General features: G+C 27.5%; 3 protein-coding genes across 3 annotated transcripts; all 3 read right to left on the bottom strand.

Annotated features, from left to right (window-relative positions):
• Positions 1 to 435: 435 nt before the first annotated feature.
• Positions 436 to 1,909, bottom strand: OCT59_002257 (uncharacterized protein; the record flags this gene model as incomplete). Its single annotated transcript, XM_066144375.1, has 5 exons — positions 436 to 501; positions 650 to 1,056; positions 1,193 to 1,440; positions 1,679 to 1,765; positions 1,878 to 1,909. The coding sequence occupies 5 exons, from the start codon at positions 1,907 to 1,909 to the stop codon at positions 436 to 438; spliced, it is 840 nt and encodes a 279-aa protein (XP_065995542.1).
• A 3,816-nt stretch (positions 1,910 to 5,725) lies between these two features.
• On the bottom strand, positions 5,726 to 6,349 carry OCT59_002256 (uncharacterized protein; the record flags this gene model as incomplete). The annotated part of the gene is made up of 2 exons (XM_066144374.1): positions 5,726 to 5,883; positions 5,950 to 6,349. 2 exons carry the CDS (start codon positions 6,347 to 6,349, stop codon positions 5,726 to 5,728), a joined length of 558 nt encoding a protein of 185 aa, XP_065995541.1.
• A 449-nt stretch (positions 6,350 to 6,798) lies between these two features.
• On the bottom strand, positions 6,799 to 16,937 carry OCT59_002255 (uncharacterized protein; the record flags this gene model as incomplete). The annotated part of the gene is made up of 20 exons (XM_066144373.1): positions 6,799 to 6,933; positions 7,019 to 7,386; positions 7,457 to 8,108; positions 8,201 to 8,579; positions 8,802 to 9,329; positions 9,407 to 10,066; positions 10,144 to 10,806; positions 10,898 to 11,581; positions 11,657 to 12,328; positions 12,417 to 13,076; positions 13,160 to 13,679; positions 13,757 to 14,045; positions 14,119 to 15,309; positions 15,387 to 15,926; positions 16,004 to 16,048; positions 16,131 to 16,263; positions 16,337 to 16,392; positions 16,484 to 16,635; positions 16,719 to 16,765; positions 16,840 to 16,937. 20 exons carry the CDS (start codon positions 16,935 to 16,937, stop codon positions 6,799 to 6,801), a joined length of 8,472 nt encoding a protein of 2,823 aa, XP_065995540.1.
• Positions 16,938 to 19,211: the final 2,274 nt, after the last annotated feature.

Here is a 19,211-nt window from a genome sequence, read left to right as displayed (position 1 = left end):
CACCTTTTTACATATGCACTGACATTTTCCCACACTTATCTATCTCCCATTCCGTATTTTCTTAATTTCTTTACAAAGTAGTGTCAAGCTTTTTAACTGCATTACCTTCATCGTTTTATTACTTTTGGCTGTTTTTTTTTCTTGACATGATGTATTTTAACAAATTGCTGATCTATCGACTATACGATGTATTTATATAATTTGTAGGATATTTATCCAATCACATGATCTAGGTACAGAGCTAATGCCGTTTGCCACCACTAGCTACAAAAATAAATTTATTATGTTTGATAAAAATTCTGAAAATTCCCAACTAGATACATCATAATTAATAGTAATGTAAAATTCCTAAAAGCTTCTACTAAAAACCTCTATTTTGTAAATTAACAAAGATAAATTATGGCATATAAACGTGATGCCAATGCATTCATACCGTCAATGGGTTCTTATAACAACTTGCAATTTTTCTGATTGAATTGGCATTGGAGTCTCCACGATCACCTAGATATGACAGTCAAATATTAAAAAAGTAAGGCTAATTGAAAAGGGAATTTAGTAAATAATGACTTACCAAATCTTTATATTTAGTGACTGTAGCACAACGTATTAAAACGAAAGATTAAAAATTTTTTCTTTATCAGATACATACTGTATTTATATTATCTATGCTGCCCGGTTGAACTACAGAACTACTGACCTCTCCAACTCCATGATTTACAGTTAAAAGATATTTTTTTCCCGATTGTCCTTTTGCTGTAAAAAGTTTGCCTAGTGTGAATGCTTCATAACACTTTGAATCACTAATACTTATTCCTGGTTTGAGATTTTCATGATATTCATGACATCTGTTACTAGTTTCACTAGTTGAAGCTTTCATAGCTCCATAATCAACTATTACTGGGAAACCATTGTATTTGACCGGCAAGTTATAAACTGGAGTTCCTCTTGGCAAATTTACTGTGGCGAGAATATAATTCTTTCCCTCTACTTTTCCTGGACATGTAATAGACAATGGAACCTTGTTTTTATATTCTTTCATTAGATGCCTTGAGGCAACTACGATTTTTTTTATGAAGATCCAAGTCTTCAATTGCACAAATTCTGCGATCCCCAACTACTAGAACTACAATGGAAATTTTATATTATTATTGTTATTAAATCTTTTTTTTTCAATATGTAAAATTGATCATACCGATATTCTTGAATAAAAACTTTAACCGTTGCAACCCAGTTACATAAAAATGCAGCTCTTTTTCAATTGATAACTTCTGCTCAAGTTTACTAATTCTTTCAATGATTTCATCAAAATCTGCAGATATAGGATCAATAATACCGGGATTGTTGACATTTATTTTCATCAAATTATTGAGTGACGTGTAGTCTAATTCATTTTCATCAATTTCTAGGAGGGCAACGAGTTCTTCATTTCGCTCATTAGGCCTATCCAAATGATAAACGAGTTTACTTACAATGTAAATAATTTAGGAATTATAAAAAAATGCAAACTTACGTCATATAATTTGTTCCATCTTATTAAATCTTCTGAACCAGATTCATTGTCTTGAACATAACGATAAAGATATTCCCTAATAGTTTTTCTTGCACGTTTTTCTTCACCTTTTTCTAAAAAATTGGTATTAAATATGTATAGGTGGCGCCTTTTTACATAAGCACTGACATTTCTTGTTCATATTTATTTATTCCATAATCCGGTATATTCTCAATTTCTTCATAACTGAAAGTAGTGATTTTATTGTTGTATGACCTTTAGTTGAGTCTTTTTTAACCGCGTTATCATAATATTCACTATAACAAAGATGAGTACTAATTAGTAGTAACATAATACTCCAATACCCGCTCAACGTTTTATTACTTACCGTACAGTTTTGACTGATCGTAATTTTAACATGATGAGAAGACGAGAAGTAAAAAATACCATAAATAAATTTCAGTTTTTTGCTTTATATTTATATATTATTGTATAGAGAGGAGCAATATCACTTATTATTCCAAGTCGTTTGTTTTACTTTTCTTTTTCAAGAACAATTGAAAGTGATTCATTAAAAAAAATGATTAAAATAATAGTATTTGATAAAATAGTTTGGCGTAATTTTAATTATTTTAAATAATTTTATTGTATTACTTATTGTGACATACATAGTAACTTCAGTATGATCATAAAAATTGATTCGATGATCAAACATAGCAAGAGAAGGGAACTGAATCAATTTATATTTATTGAAATAAATATAAAATTCATATAATGAACTTTATAAAGAATTGTTTTATTTTACTATTGAAAAAATAGTACCTGTTTCAATGTTTCATCGTAAAAAATCAATTAAACAAAAAAAGAGAAGATCGGAATTATTTAATTATTAACCTCCTTATAATTAACCTCCTTATCAAATAATTCGATAGATTTTTTTTGCCGAAATAATAATAATGATCATATCCTGGAATGCATTAGATCATTGGCAATTCATATCTCGAAATGAAAATTTGTACATTTTTATAGATTAGTTAGTTTGCACTTTTATGGATTAGATTTTGGATTCAATCTAACCAAAATCCAAATTTAGGTGAAAAGTCTCAAAATTATTATATATATAAGTTAGAAGTATAGCAAAACTATACTTTTTTTGGATTTTTTTTTGTTGAAAAAAAAAATCCAAAAAAATCATAAAATAAAAAAAGGAAACGCCTTTCCATTTTTGATTACCTTTTTCTCTTTCGTAAAAATTATTTTTAATTTTTTTTTATTATGTATCCGAAAATTCGCAGATCACTATTTACAATTGATTTCTCATTCTTAAAAAAAGTGATTAATCTTAAGAAGGAAATCACTTTCTTATTTTAATCTAGTAAAAAAAATTTTGAATTGATGAAAAAAAAAAGATTGTGATAAAAAATATTTGACTAATCTAAAAACTTTTTTTTTTTCAAATAAAAGAAAAAATGTCAATATGAATATTTTTTGTTTGATAGGAACAATGGCTAATATTCTAACTCAACGAATTCACCCAATCAAAATAATTCAACCTAATTCAATTACAATGTAATCCATTGCATATGGCTAATGAGATTGGAAATCTTTATACCCGTATTATCTGTTATAAAACATCTCATAAATCACACCGTAAGTAAAAATGCATCTCTATGGTTTTTCGGTTAAACGTCCGATAGATTTCTTTCAATAAACGAAAAAATGAATATTAATATGGATTTCTATGGATAGGTTTCATTTTTATCCCTTTTATAGGTAGGACAGGACACTGAAGGGCTCATGTCATTATCTATTTAATTCGGCAACATACGATAAAAAACAGTTGGATATCCAATAATTCCATATTTGTAATATTGCAAACGTCCCATGAATATGAAAATTCGAAAATCATTGACTAGGGTCTAGGGCTGCTACGTTGTAATAAATTTATTAGTTTCTCTTCACAACGTTCTATTCTCTCTTTGAGTATCAGAACGCTCTCATTATCTACTGTTAAATTACCCATTCTCGTTCAAGCGCTTGCTTTTGAGAGCGAAATGTTTTTTTTGGGGATAAAGTTTATTAAGTGCATTTTTGTCACCTTCACTTAATTTTTCACGTTGACCTGAGTTGTATAAAATAAAAAAGTGAGTAGTATGAAACAAATAAAAGGAGTAATAAAATCTGAAAATACAAACTAAATTAACAAAAATTCATTTAAATATAGAATGATTTATTAAATATTTTGTAATATTGATTCGAATATACAGTACATTTATTGACTCAAAAAAATAATAAAAAAATAAAATAATTCATTTGTTAAATTTCTTTATACATAATATTATTCACTCACTTAATAGTATTTAAAGTTAATTAAGTATTAAACTGTAAAGTTAAGAATCAAACGCGGCACAGTAACTTATATATTAAAAAAAAAATTGTTAACTTCGCAAAAAATTAATAAATGGTATTTAAACTAATTTAACAAAAATTAATATCTCGTAACTAAGCAAATAATTGGTTTGGGTGTGATTATTAAGTATTGCTATTAAGTTAAATCATCAATATTTATATAATAAATACGTTCCAAAGATGAGAATTTCATTCTTAAAATAATTTATCAATGATGAAATTGGTCTTTAATGTAAAAACAAAAAGTTTATTCAAAAAATAATAATACGGTATATTCTTTACTTCTTCGCGCCGAATTTTAAAAGAATGTAAGGATTTTTTAAATAGTTATCATTAAAGGTTTTATTTCATTATTTATTGTTCTATTGTTTAATATTATGTTAAAAAAAAAAATAATGAAATTTGATGTTAATAAAAGAAAATCAAGAAAATTGAAAAGATTCTTTAAATTTTGACCATATATCACATATTTACTCTATCATTCGAATAACTTCTATAACAATCAATCAAAACATCTAAACGCGCTAGTTTTGTAACCGTTGTAATTCAATAAACAGCAATGTTTTTCCCGACATTTATTAAACTTTGAATTTTGCATTTACGTGTTCTCGATGCCATCTTACCTAAAGTTTAACGTTAGTTTTAGACTTTATTAATTATTTTTGATGGACATATCGTAGTACAAATGATGAATGTGATATACGTTACACAGAATTGCAGACATTACTCAAAATTCATATGACGTAATTGAGCACCTTTGACATGAGAACGTTCATTATTACAGTATTATAATTATTAGATGCAGGGGTTATTATACAATCACAGACTTATGAGACTTATGGTTGCAGTTATACAAAGAAATACGACTTTTCAACTCCGTCTTTTGGCCTTTTATTCGTTCGCTATGGTTTATTGACTTGAGCAATTTGTTGTATTTAACTTCTACCATTTCAACTTTTGCTACTCCAAAAACGAGAATTTCTGAGACTATTTGAATATGTTGTTAACTAACGTCATCTTGAAAACTATTACTTATATCACTTTTCAATCTCAGATTTCCTATGAAAAAAAAAACAAGTTGAAAATTATATACACGCATTGCATTTCTTTTATCCTATGTTAATACAAATGCACAGTTTGCTTTTTTTACTGATTATTTATATTTACTACTCATTTCTTTAAGTTAAACCTAAAAAATTATGTAAATTAACTCCGATATCCGGAAACTCTTACTACTCAGAAAGTCCAAAGAAATAACCAGTTAATAAAAAAATAGTCAACATGGAGACTGCGCCACAACAGTAGAAGCCGATCTGCCGATGTCTATGATTTTTTATCACGTGGACGATTTTCTCAGTTTTCGGGGAGAAGAAAATAAAATCTTTACAACTACACATGTACCACCAATCTCAATATAATTAATATACAGTAACTTTGGCATATTGCAACAGCTGCGCCTCGAAAAGTACACCTAATGTGAACGAAACCCTTTTTGATGTAAAATTATTGCTTTAATTCGTGCATAAGATACTCTTGTAACCATATCAGTAGCATCTTGAGATATATTTCCAAGTGGTGTAATATCTTCTAATACATCTACAACATCTCCTACATTTAATTTTACGTTAACTTGCTCATCTTTACTATAGTAAATAGGAGAGGTTTCGCATTATATCAACTTTTTTATTACTTTGATGCATGGCACCCCGCATACATAACAGTAAATTAAAAAATAAAGAGCAAACTTTATTGCTAAAAAAAATAAAAAGATTATTGTAAAATTCACAGATTAATTATTGTATTTTCTATTATACAGTTTACAGTATTTCAATCTTTATAAATATCAACCACAATAATAGGTGTTCCAGAGTGCCCCATTGATCCCTCGTATCGCCAACCAAAATTCAAGTTTCCTTGATATGTTTGACTGTCTCCACTACTGTCTCCTTTATTGGGTGAGCAGTAGTACATCCCTCTATATAAATCTAAATCAATAATATAAAATAAATATTGGGTAATTTAGATTTAGTAAGCAGAATTAGAATTATTACCATCATTAGCCTCAATAAAACCATCATAAACTATAATGGACCACCAATTACTATAAATATTGTAGTCAAATGGGATGCTCCACATAAAGGCTAAAGATTGATTTTGATCTTTGATATGATACACAAAAACTCCTACAGTTCCTGTAGATACAGGTCCAGCTGTCTTACGAGTACCCCAAACCAAACCTTCACAATTTGAGACCGGACCGGGAATCCCCCAATCAGATGTACCAGAGTAAAAGTATACACTATGTTTATCATGAATTTGTTTTGAATGATTTTTAATAGTAATAACGGTTTTTCTTGCGACATCACCTACTAGTTGTGAAAGAAAATTGTTTTGATTTAACAGTTGATTCAGCTGCTTTGGAAAGTACCGTGCTATTTGGAAAACCGCCATGGTCAAAAGTGCGTAGCAAAACATAGCGTGTACATGCTATGTTTTGCTACGCACTTTTGACCATGGCGGCTTTCCATAAGTTCACTGACGCCAATACACATATACGTGAAAAACAATAAATTTTAGGATGATATTTATTTACAGCTTTATATAAAAATACTACAATTCAAATACCATCAGAAAAATTTCAGTAACCAAATTATCAATTGTTACTTATATGAATATTTATTCAATCAAATAAAAGCAAAATAAAAAAAAAGTAAAATATACATTTTAATGGAAAATAAAATATTTAGAAAATATTTATATATAACTATAACAATATTTAATATAAAAACTACAAAATCATTAAAATAATAAGCTAAAAAGAAAAATATGGAAATTCGAAAAATTTTGATACATTTGTTGGAATATTTATTGTGTAAATAACTTAACACTCGATTTTGCTTTTAATTTCGGTTTAAAATTCGGTTAAAATTTTTCCAAAAGATTTCAATGTTAAAAGTTTTGGATTTGATTTCACGTTTTTTCGTTAATTCAATGAAGTCCGGCATATAAGTTTGTGCGAATGACGAATAATAAAACTATTGAAAAATATATATATATATATATTAAAACGGAATATTATATTAAAAAAAATAAAAAAAATAAATTTTTTTTTACACTCACTTCAAATTCGGAATTATGAAGTTGAATAAAGTTATGTGCCAATACATGACAATATATCGTGAACCAATAAGTCATAGCGTCAATCGTTGGTTTAGTTTTACATTTTTGTTCGTGTAATTCAAGATAAAATTTTAAATTAAAAAATAACGCTCCATCACGATTAAATGCAATTGAGTTTACGCTATTATCATAAAATATGTGAATAGCTTTTGGTGTAACTTTAAAAACGTCCGCTATATCTTTTAACATATATATGAATTGGCTCAATGGGGCAATACGTGATTGAGACAAGATTTCTGATTGATCGACGTCAGTAGAGACGTAAAGTTCAATCTTTTGTAAATTTCCAACACAGTGCATTGAATAACCTAAAATTAATAAGTCAAGTTAAAAAAAATTTCATAGTAAACTTATTTAAAATTATATGTTGCTTATTACCAGGCATAGTTTCACAGTAATTTATTTTATTTTCGTCGATACAAGTTTTAATACTATTAATATTACTTTCTGAATTAGAATAGCGAGATTTTATGGTAACTTGTAAAAAGTTTCGTAAATCTCGTGTATTCTCAGAAGAAATATTTTCATTACGTTTTGATGAAAATGTATTTGATGTACTTTGTGGTGGTTGATCGTTTTGTAATTTTGGATGAATTATTCCCATATTTATTAGGTTTGATAAAGGTGCTGTTAAAATCGCGTTAAAATAAGGAATATTCTGATAATGTGATGTGAAAATATGATTGACTAATTGTTGTGAAATATCAATTAGATTAGAATTAGGTGTCACATAAAGAATCCATGAAATCGTGCTTTTCTGAGAAATATTGGTAGTAATATCATTTCTTTCGTTCTTTGTAATGGAACCTAACTTATAACTCGTTTCCATATATTCGATCTCTCTAACTTTTAGCTTTTGAAGCCATTTTTCATCTTTTCTAATGTGTTCTTCAGAATGATTTAAGTAGAATAAGCTCGCTCGTTCTCTAATTATTCTTTGTAATTGTCGTGAATACTTTGTTTTTTGAATAGGACCATATGGAACCACGGATTTTGTCACAGATTCATGCAACGAACTACATCCAAGTTTCTAAAAAAAAAATGAATAAAAATGAATAAAAAATTAAGAACAATAAAAAAAAAAAAAAAAAATATATGAGTAAATAATTTAAACACATAAACCTTATAAAAATCTCGCAAGTTGTCAGGTGGTGTAAATGGATTAAGATTTTTATGATATACTTTATCATCATTTATGTAAATTTCTTTTACTGTTGCTAAACAATAACTGTTATTTCCTTCACTATCAGTTTTAATAGCAATTAGAACATCATCTTTGTTTAAATTTTTTTCTGGAAACTTATTATCAACTTCCTTAATTTTTTCCAAAACATGTAAATACTTTTTAGTATTTTTTTTACACATATCCCACAATTCACGTGATGATTTAAACAGCAATCGGTGAGCGTCTTCAAATAATAAGTCGGAATTAACACCACATTTAGTCAAAAATTTATTAGCATTTGTTCCAAAATCAATACACGGAAGGAAATCATTCAATCTAATAAGTAAATAAATAAGTAGATGAATAAAATTTATATATATATAATTAGGTAAAAAAATATATTAAGGTACTTGCCTTTTATCTTTAAATTTAAGGTAACAGTCACGTGGTTTGATAAGGTCGACATCAATATTTTTTTTATGAATTGGAATAAATTCGAAATCTTTAAGCTTTTTCCAATCAGAATCAGTAAAACCTTCTTGTTGTGTATTCAAATACTCAAAAACTTCTTTGGCCTTATTTTTATTTTTTGGTGGGTTCTCAGTTAACCCATTTATGAGTTCTTCACGATTAGGATTTTGACGAACACCAAAATCTCCTGCTTTAGAACGTAAATCTTCACGTATAATTTTGAATCCAATTGACTTACATTTGTCATTAATAAAGCATTCCGAATGTTTTGCATAAGAAATAGAATTTGAGCAAGGTAAAAATGCAACATCAATTTCTTCTGGTTTATAAAACTTTGAATATTTACTATAAAAATTATCAACAAAATATTTGAAAGCTAACTCCCGAATTTTAGGATAATTTGATTTTGCTGCCAGGTTGAGAATTGTTTTGAGGTTGGGATTAATTTTTGTTAAAATCTTCAAATAATTTTCTAAATATAAACTCCATAATTTATGTGATGAATCAATTGATATTTTGGAAAAATCATACGAGGATGGTTTTTTAACACCACATTTGGCTAAAAATTCATTGGCCTTTGTACCAAAATCAACACATGGAAAGAAATTATTCAAACTAAAAAAAAAAAAAAAAAAAATTCTATTAAGAAAAATGATATTCATTAAAAATATTTGTGTTCGAAAAGTACATACCTTTCTTCTTTGAGTTTAAGAAAACAGTCACGTGATTTAACGAGTTTGTTAGGTTGAATTGGAATAAATTCAAAATCTTTAAGCTTCTTCCAATCAGAATCAGTAAAACCTTCTTGCTGTGTATTCAAATATTCAAAAACTTCTTTTGCCATATTTGCATTTTTTGGTGGGTTCTCAGTTAACCCATTTATGAGTTCTACACGATTGGGATTTTGACGAACACCAAAATCTCTTGCTTTAGAACGTAAATCTTCACGTATAATTTTGAATCCAATTGACTTGCATTTATCATTAATAAAACATTCCGAATGTTTTGCATAAGAATTAGAATTTGAGCAAGGTAAAAATGCAACATCAATTTCTTCTGGGTCATAAAATTTTGAATATTTACTATAAAAATTATCAACAAAATATTTGAAAGATAACTCCCGGATTTTAGGATAAATTGGATTTGCTGCCAGGTTAAGAATTGTTTCAAGGTTGGGATTAATTTTTGTTAAAATTTTCAAATAATTTTCTAAATATAAATTCCACAATTTATGTGATGGATCAACTGTTATTTTGGAAAAATCATACGGAGATGGCTTTCTAACGCCACATTTGGCTAAAAATTCATTGGCCTTTGTACCAAAATCAACCCATAGAAAGAAATTATCCAAACTATAAAAAAAAAGAAAATATTTTTCTATTAAAAAAAAGATATTCATTAAAAATATTTGTGTTCAAAAAGTACATACCTTCCCTCTTTGAGTTTGAGAAAACAGTCACGTGGTCTAACAAGTTTGTTAGCAGATTGAATCGGAATAAATTTGACATTTTCAAGCTTCTTCCAATCGGAATCAGTAAAACTTTCTTGTTGTGTATTCAAATAATCAAAAACTTCTTTTGCCACATTCGCATTACTTGGTGGGCTCTCAACTAATCTATTTATGAGTTTTACACGATTAGGATTTTGACGAACACCAAGTTTTCCCGCTTTAGAACGTAAATCTTCATGTATAATTTTAAAATTCATTATCATGCATCTATAATTAGTAAAGCAATCCGAGGGCTTTGTACAAGCATCGAAATTTGAGCAAGGTATAAATGCAATATTGATTTGTTCTGGTTTATAAACTTTAGCATATTTTTTATCAAAGTTGTCAATAAAATATTTAATTGCCGTTACACGAAATTTAGAATTGGTAGGAGGAGATGCCAGGTTGAGAATTTTTTCGAGATTTGGATTAATTTTTTCTAGTATGATCGGATATTTTTCTACATATAAATTCCACAATTTATGTGTTGGACCAACTGATATTTTGTCAAAATCATATGAAGATGGTTCTCTAACGCCACATTTAGCCAAAAATTCATTGGCCTTTATACCAAAATCTACACATGTAAAGAAACTATTCAAGCTAAAAAAAAGGGAAATATTTTTTCTTTAAAAAAAAAATAAATAAAATAAAAGATATTCATTAAAAAAAAATTTTTTTAAAAAGTACATACCTTTCTTCTTTGAGTTTAAGGAAACAGTCACGTGGTTTAATAAGTTTGTATTGTTGAATTGGAATAAATTTGTGTTGTTGAATTGGAATAAATTCTAAATCTTTAAGCATCTTCCAATCAGAATCAATAAAACCCTTTTGTTGTGTATTCAAATATTCAAAAACTTTTTTTGCCACATTTACATTTTTTGGAGGATTCTCAATTAACTTATTTATGACTTTTACACGATTAGGATTTTGACAAACACTAAAATCTCCTGCCTTAGAACGTAAATCTTGACGTATAATATTGAATCCCATTATCTTGCATTCATCATTAATAAAACATTCTGAATGCTTTGCATAAGAATTAGAATTTGAGCAAGGTAAAAATGCAATATCAATATTTTCTGGTTTATAATCTTTAACATATTTTTTATCAAAGTTGTCAACAAAATATTTAAGAGCCATTGCATGTAATTTAGGATTGGTAGGAGGAGTTGCCAGTTTGAGAATTTTTTCGAGATTTGGATTAATTTTTTCTAGGATGACTGGGTAATTTTCTACATATAACTTCCACAATTCATGTGATGGATCAACCGATATTTCGGCAAAATCATATGATGATGGTTCTCCAACGCCACATTTAGCCAAAAATTCATTGGCCTTTGTACCAAGATCAACACATGGAAAGAAATTATTTAAGCTAAAAAAAAAGGAATATATTTTTCTTTAAAAAAACAAAAGATATTTATTAAAAAAAATTTCAAAAAGTACATACCTTTCTTCTTTGAGTTTAAAGAAGCATTCACGTGGATTAAAAAGTTTGTTAGGTTGACTTTCATATTGAATCGGAATAAATTTAAAATTTTCAAGCTTCTTCCAATCAGAATTAACAAAATCTTTTTGTTGTGTATTCAAATATTCAAAAACTTTTTTTGCCACATCATCACTTTTTGGTGGATTCTCAGTTAACCTCGCTATAAGTTTTGCACTATTAGGATTTTGATGAATACCAAAATCCACTGCTTTAGAACGTAAATCTTCACGTATAATTTTGAATCCCATTATCTTACATTCATCATTAATAAAGCAATCCGAAGGCTTTGCACAAGTATCAGAATTTGAGCAAGGTAAAAATGTAATATTGATTACTTCTGGTTTATAATATCTAGCGTATTTTTTTTTAAAGTTGTCAATAAAATATTTAAGAGCCATTGCACGTAATTTAGGATTAATGGGAGGGGCTGCCAGTTCCAGAATGTTTTCGAGATTTGGATTAATTTTTTCTAGGATGACCTGATATTTTTCCACATATAAATTCCACAATTTATGTGATGGATCAACTGATAATTCGGCAAAATCATATGATGATGGTTCTCTAACGCCACATTTAGCTAAGAATCTATTGGCCTTTGTACCAAAATCAACACAGAGAAAGAATTCATTCAAGCTAAAAAAAAAAAGAAGAAATATATATTTAATTTTTAAAAAACATGTAACTTTCGTTAAAAAAATATTTATATTTAAAAAGTACACACCTATCATCTTTAAGTTTAAAGAAACAGTCATTTGGTTTGATATATTTGTTGTTTGGACTATTTTCATCTTGAATTGGAATAAATTGAGAATTTATAAGTGTATTCCAATTATGATTAAATTTATTCAAATATTCAAAAACTTTTTTTGCCTCATTTTTATTTTGTGGTGGGTTCTTAATTAACTTTTCTGTGAGTTTTGTATAATCAGGATTTTGTTGGATACCAAATTTTTCTGCTTTAGAACGTAAATCTTTACGTATAATTTGGAAATTCATTATCATACATTCATCATTAATAAAGCAATCCAAAGGCCTTGCATAAGCATTGGAATTTGAGCAAGGTAAAAATGCAATATTGACCATCCCTGGATTGTAAACTCCAACGTATTTTCTATCAAAGTTGTCAATAAAATATTTAAGAGCCATTGTACGTAATTTAAGATCGGTAGGAGGAGCTGCCAAGTTGAGAATTTTTTCAAGGTTTGGATTAATGTTTTCTAGGATGACTGGATATTTTTCTACATATAACTTCCATAATTTATGTGATGGATCAACTTTTATTTCGGCAAAATCATTAGAAGTTTGCTTTTTAACACCACATTTGGACAGAAATTCATTGGCCTTTGTTCCAAAATCAACACAGAGAAAAAAATCATTCAATCTAAATAATAATTAATAATAATTGTTGTTAAAGTATCTATAAAATTTTTATTAAAAAAAGAGTTATATTTGAAGAGTACTTACTTTTCATCCTTAAGTTTAAAGAAACAATCACGTGGTTTTATATGTATGTTCTCATTTTTTATTGGAATAAATTCGGAATTGTTAAGAATATTCCAATCAGCATTGGTAAAGTCGTGTTGTCGTGAATACAAATATTCAAAAACTTTCATTGCGTTATTTTCACCTTGTGGTGGATTCTCAGTTAACCTCTTTACGAGTTTATCATGATTGGGATGTTGTTGAATACCAAATTTTTCTGCTTTAGAACGTAAATCTTCACGTACAACTTTGAAATTCATTATCATACATCTATCATTAGTAAAACACTCTGAAGGTTTTGCGTAAGTATTGGATTTTGAACAAGGTAAAAATGCAATATTAATTTCATCGGGTTTGTAATGTACAGAATATTTATCATAATTATCAATAAAATATTTAAGAGCTAATTCTCGAATTTTAGGATCATTTGAAGGTACCGCCAGGTTAAGAATTGTTTCGAGTTTGGGATATTCTTGTAAACCCAATTCAATTAAAAATTTTCCTATAAATTTTAATTAATTAAATATGTATAACTTGATAAGATAAACAAACAAATTAAATAATAGTTAGTTATATTACCTCCTTTTGAGCTATTAGACCATTCTGCATTCCAATCAATTATAGATAAACCAAGTTCACGAAGTGATCTTATAGGTACATATAAATCTCTGGCAATAAAACGTTGAATTTTTTTAGTTGTTGGTAAACCTAATAAATCTTCTTTAGGCCATATTGATTCATTTTTTAATATATTCTTTTCATTATCGTTGAGTTCATCATATATTGAAGCAAGATATTTTACAACTCCAACAAAGTTACAATCTTCTTGATTGACAAGTCGTTCAAGAATGAGTTTTAATTCTACAACCTATATAATTAATTTAATTAATTGTTTTAAAAAAAATTTTCTAAAATTATCATTCATAATGAATTATCATTACCTTACGAACTCCAAAATGTTCCATCAAATATTTAATACCCGACGTTGAGTTTTGAAATTTTATCGTTGGCAAGTTAGGAAATAGATTTACATCTTCGAAATAAGATTTATTGGGAAATTTCATTCCAAATTTAGTTGGTATACATCTTTTTGCAATAAATGATAGACGAATAGTTTCTTTATCTTGTTGTGGAATACTTTCTAAATTTTTTGCCAAAACATGATGAATTTTTTCAGCAAATTTAGGTTCTGTTTCTAATCCAGGATCATTGACAATAAAGTTTGCCCAATTAACCAATGGTAATTCTTTCCATTTCAAACTATTCGTAAGCTCTTGCTGAGTGAAATTTTTAGAAATATTATATGGTATTACTTCAAATGGAATGTCAAAATCTGAGGAAATTTTGTGTGGATTCAAATAAAATTTAATTGTATTTAGAGTTTGAGAACTATCACCGATTTGTGTAAATTTCAAAAGCCGCGTGTCATATGGATTTCCATTTGATAGATAAGAAATCCACCATTTCAAAAGTTTAATTATTTCTTCTTCAGAAAGTGCTCGACTTTTTAGTTCAACCAGAACATCCTCAAAACTTAACTCTGTTATAAGATTTGCACCTTTGGCTTTATTAAAAAAACTTTCACATTGTTCCAACAATTTTTTTGGAACAAGTGGAACTGTCTTTATGAATCCTGCCATTTCTGGATTAGGTAAGCGAACATCAGTTATTGGATGGACACCGTTTGTTGATAAAATAAGCAAGTTCTGTTCCAAACAATTAAAAAATTGTTTTTCTGCTATTTCGGAAACTCGTACATTTGGAGTACTTGCATTGTATGTAAAGTGTGCTATCGCATGTGCTGCCCATTTTTCTAACAATTGACGGTGAGGAGATGTTAATTGCACGGTCGAAGTGTAATTAGCGTGATTGCTGAATTTGAAACGTTTTGTAAGCCATTTATATAACGATCTTTTCGTTTTTGGCTCAGGTGCACGCTTTTTAGGCTGTTTTGTTTCTTCATATTCTTCATATTTTTCAATATCAGAACTGATAGTCTCATTACAGAAGATCGACATTTGAGCCATTTCATATTCGTATAAAATTCTGCTCAATGTTCCTCCTAGACATAACATTTCAATGTTATATTCAGCTAATGTTTGTTCAGCAAAATCAATCAACTCTCGTTCCATCTAGAAGAGCATAATTATGTTAAGATAAATGCTAACATTTAATAAATCATGGTATATATAAATTAAAATATACTTACAGTAGGAATCACACGAGCTGCTAAGTGAGAACTAGAACCGGTTGTTTGATTAGTTGGGAAACCAATATATATTTTTCCTTGTTCAGGATATGAAATTAAATCTTCAAATATAGGAGAAAGATTATTATAATAATCTTTGGATGTATTACGTTCATCGAATTCAGTAAAAATCATTTGAATGGATGTATTATTTGGTGGACTTTTCTTAGTTATTCGTCCCATTTTTGCGGAAAATTCTTTACTAATCTTAACGTTCAAACTTCCTTTGGCAATTCTAAATATTGCAGAAGCTTCCTCCATATTATACTCATCTGAGCGAAGATGTTTTATATTTATTTTTTTTGGTAGAAGTAATCTTTCAACGTCTAGTTGGACACATCTAAGTTCTACCGATGTGAGATTAAACATATTTTTTGAAGAAAATGTATTAAACCTAGATGTAATATCAATTGATTCCGGATCTTGCATTTTCTTTGATACTTTTGTTACCAGTTTATCATCGATATACATTGATATTTCTTTAAGGTTATCCGTAAACCCCTATTATTGTTATGGAAGAAATATAATATTAATAAGATTAAATAATAATAGTTAGCGATATTATTTAACTAACTTACCAATGAATTGACCAAGAACTTTGAGAGTTCTTCAATATTTGGTATCTAATTAACGATAAAAAAGGGGATAAATATCATGATATACTGTATATATGATTATTTTTAATTATGTTTAAGCAATATTTACCATTAAGGGTTCCCTAGTGTCCATCAAAAATGTTGTCCAACCTTTGTCATCATCATCGTTCCTTGGTCCTCGTTTCGTGTATATTTGTTTTCCACGCCAATAGAAAGCCATGCCTTGTCCGCCAGAAGTAACACTATTAAATATTAACGTTATTATTATTTATTAAATAGTTCACGGTGAGTAAAAGAGAATAATAAAATACTTACAATGGATTTTCTGTAACAGCAAACAATGAATAAAATCCTACGCCAAAAGCTCCTATCTATTAATGTCATAAAAAGGAAATTTTATCAATAAAAATGATAAATATGATTTAATTAAAAAAAAATTGATATGAAAATCTTTTTTTCTACTTTTTGTTCATCAGGATTTCCTTCAGCAATTCTCACTAAACGCTCCCAATCTTCAGGTCTAAAAGCGAATCCATTATTTTTAAATATTATTCTTGTAATTTTATTGCCATTGGTTTTAAACATAATTTTAGCACTTGATGATTCCGCATCATCTTTATTAAAGTACGTAAACGAAAATAATTAATTTTTTTTTTTGTTAAATTACGAACAAATATATAAAGAATAAATATTTTACCAGAATTTTGCATTAATTCTCGGAATATTACAAATTTACAAGAGTATCTAAAAAGGTATTTTTTTTTTAGCAAAACAGGAAATAATGATGTCATCATATTACGTAAGAGTTAACGATTTACCGAGCTAAAATCTTATCAATTAAATCTCTTTGATTGACTTGAACTCGATCCTCGTCAGAGTTTGAAAGGATCTCGTTTCTAAGGGTATCTAAAGACATTGTAAAATATTATGACGAAATTTCATTTAAGAACGTAATGAAAATGATTTTTTTCAAAAAAAAAAATGAATAAATAAATTGATTATTTATTATTTATTAGTAACATGATAAGGACTGATTATCAATATCAAAAAAAATCCGTCTATACTTATATTAGTAATATTTGTCCAAACTCAACCATTCAACTAAGAACGGACCCATTGAATATACCTAAAATCTATCCTTATTCAGGTTAGCCATTAAAAAATGCTAGTATATTATCGCATTGTCATTTTTTCTCAAATGAAAGACGAATATAGGAATGCATTGAAAGTTCATAATGATTTTTAATTGATCTGCTATGCACTAAACATTTTTGATCAAATCAAGGTATAAATTAGTTAATATTAAAAAATTTTATGTAATGATAGTTTAGATATATCTAAACATCCGAATTATATGAATATTCCATATTTCCCAGCAATGAATCGAAGCAAAGCCTAATTTCCATTTATGTATAATACACGATCATTTATCTGTCAGTTGACATTGATCGTCAAATCATTAACATATTACTTTGGTTAATCCCGTAGCACCAATAATAATTAGAAAGGCCAAGGGTCTAGGCCATAAACCATAATTATATGGTCGATCAATTTTGTCAGAAACTTTATACAAGTCAAAATAATATCGTGTAAATAATAAAATAACAATAAAATGATAATATTAAATGGGAAAATTTATATAGACATCATAAAATTTCAACGATTACTATCAGATGATTCTAATTAATTTGTTAAGCTAATTATTATATTATATCATTTAGAAGGAACCCGATTTTAAGTAATTTTACGTGCATTTACGCACAGAGGACATTGTGAAATAAATGCCTTATGATCAATAGTCAAATAAATAATAACAAGATGTAACACTTTATTTATTTATTTTGTAATAAAATAAATGATCATTTATATATTGTTTTAACGGAATTTCGTACGTCAACAATAATTAAGATTACATTTATAGATATTTTTATTGAAAAAACTAAACAATGGAAAAAATGATCAGCATACAAAAAAGGACAAAATGTTAACGTTAACAACATTTCATTCGTTTATTAATGCTAAATTTAACACCAAACTCGCCACATTAAAGATCTTTTTATACTTTTTTTTTAATAAATAATAAAAAAAGAACAATAATAAAAAATCTTTAAAAATAAGATTGTGAATTTCCATAAAATTATATCATAAAACAATTTGATTGGTAAATTTATATTTGTAAAGTGCGGATCATTTTTTTTACGACAAACAAATAAAAATTAGATCATAAAAATTAGATTTATAAAAAAATTTTTAAAAAAATAATAAAAATAAAATAATACCTTCTACAGTATTGATGTGTGTCAAATAAAGTCAAAAAGGTTAGATGTGAGGATCAAGGAAATGAATTTAAAATATTATTACCTTTAGCCGTTGAAATCACAACTTTTTTTGAATTACAGAAAGCCACAAAAAATCTATATTAAGGGAAATTAGGAATTTCATGCAATGAAGGTTGCTCCTTACCTATTTAAAAGTAATAAAGTGAGTGTTTGCATATTTCTCTAAAAATTTGACGTATTAGAGTAAATTTTATTATATAAAATAATAATCAAATAAAAGTGGTAATGTGTATTTGTGTACATAACGTGCTCATATGATTGCTGATCATTTCGTTTTACGACATTTTAAAAACCAGCGAAAGTATAAATTACAATTTGTGTTACGCGAAACATTCAAAAATTTTTATTAATCAACTTAAGTAAATCCTTTATATTAAATTCACCCCTCTTGCTTTATATTTACTGTTAATTTGTTTTGAAAATGTGATTTCCTAAAATCCCATTTTTCAGATCAGCATAAAAAAATATTAAATAATGGGCGTAAAATATTAAATATTACACAACATGTCACTTATCCCTTTTAGGACTGATCCTGTAATACAATTATTTACTATTAACTACATAAGCATGTGAATATTGTACTATGCTGTGCCATAATCTTAAAATAACTGATTTTATTAGTCGCGACCAGTTTATTAATAATATTAATTACAACGCTAATAATAATAACCTTTTCTGAAAAACCAAATTTATATATTTTATATTGCTTTGTTAATTTAATTTGATCTAATGCTTCTACAGGGTCAACTCGAGTCGGGTTTGGAGAGCAAGTCTCATAAGTGGTCCGGTCACATATTTTTTATAACTCAACCCTTAACTCGACCTGAGTATAGTTAACTCGGGTTATTCGA

This window comes from Rhizophagus irregularis, chromosome 10 (assembly GCF_026210795.1).
Source record: "Rhizophagus irregularis chromosome 10, complete sequence".
Classification (NCBI taxonomy): Eukaryota; Fungi; Glomeromycota; class Glomeromycetes; order Glomerales; family Glomeraceae; genus Rhizophagus; species Rhizophagus irregularis.
Note: the sequence above shows the minus strand (reverse complement) of the source record. Positions and strands in the feature narration are given on the sequence as shown.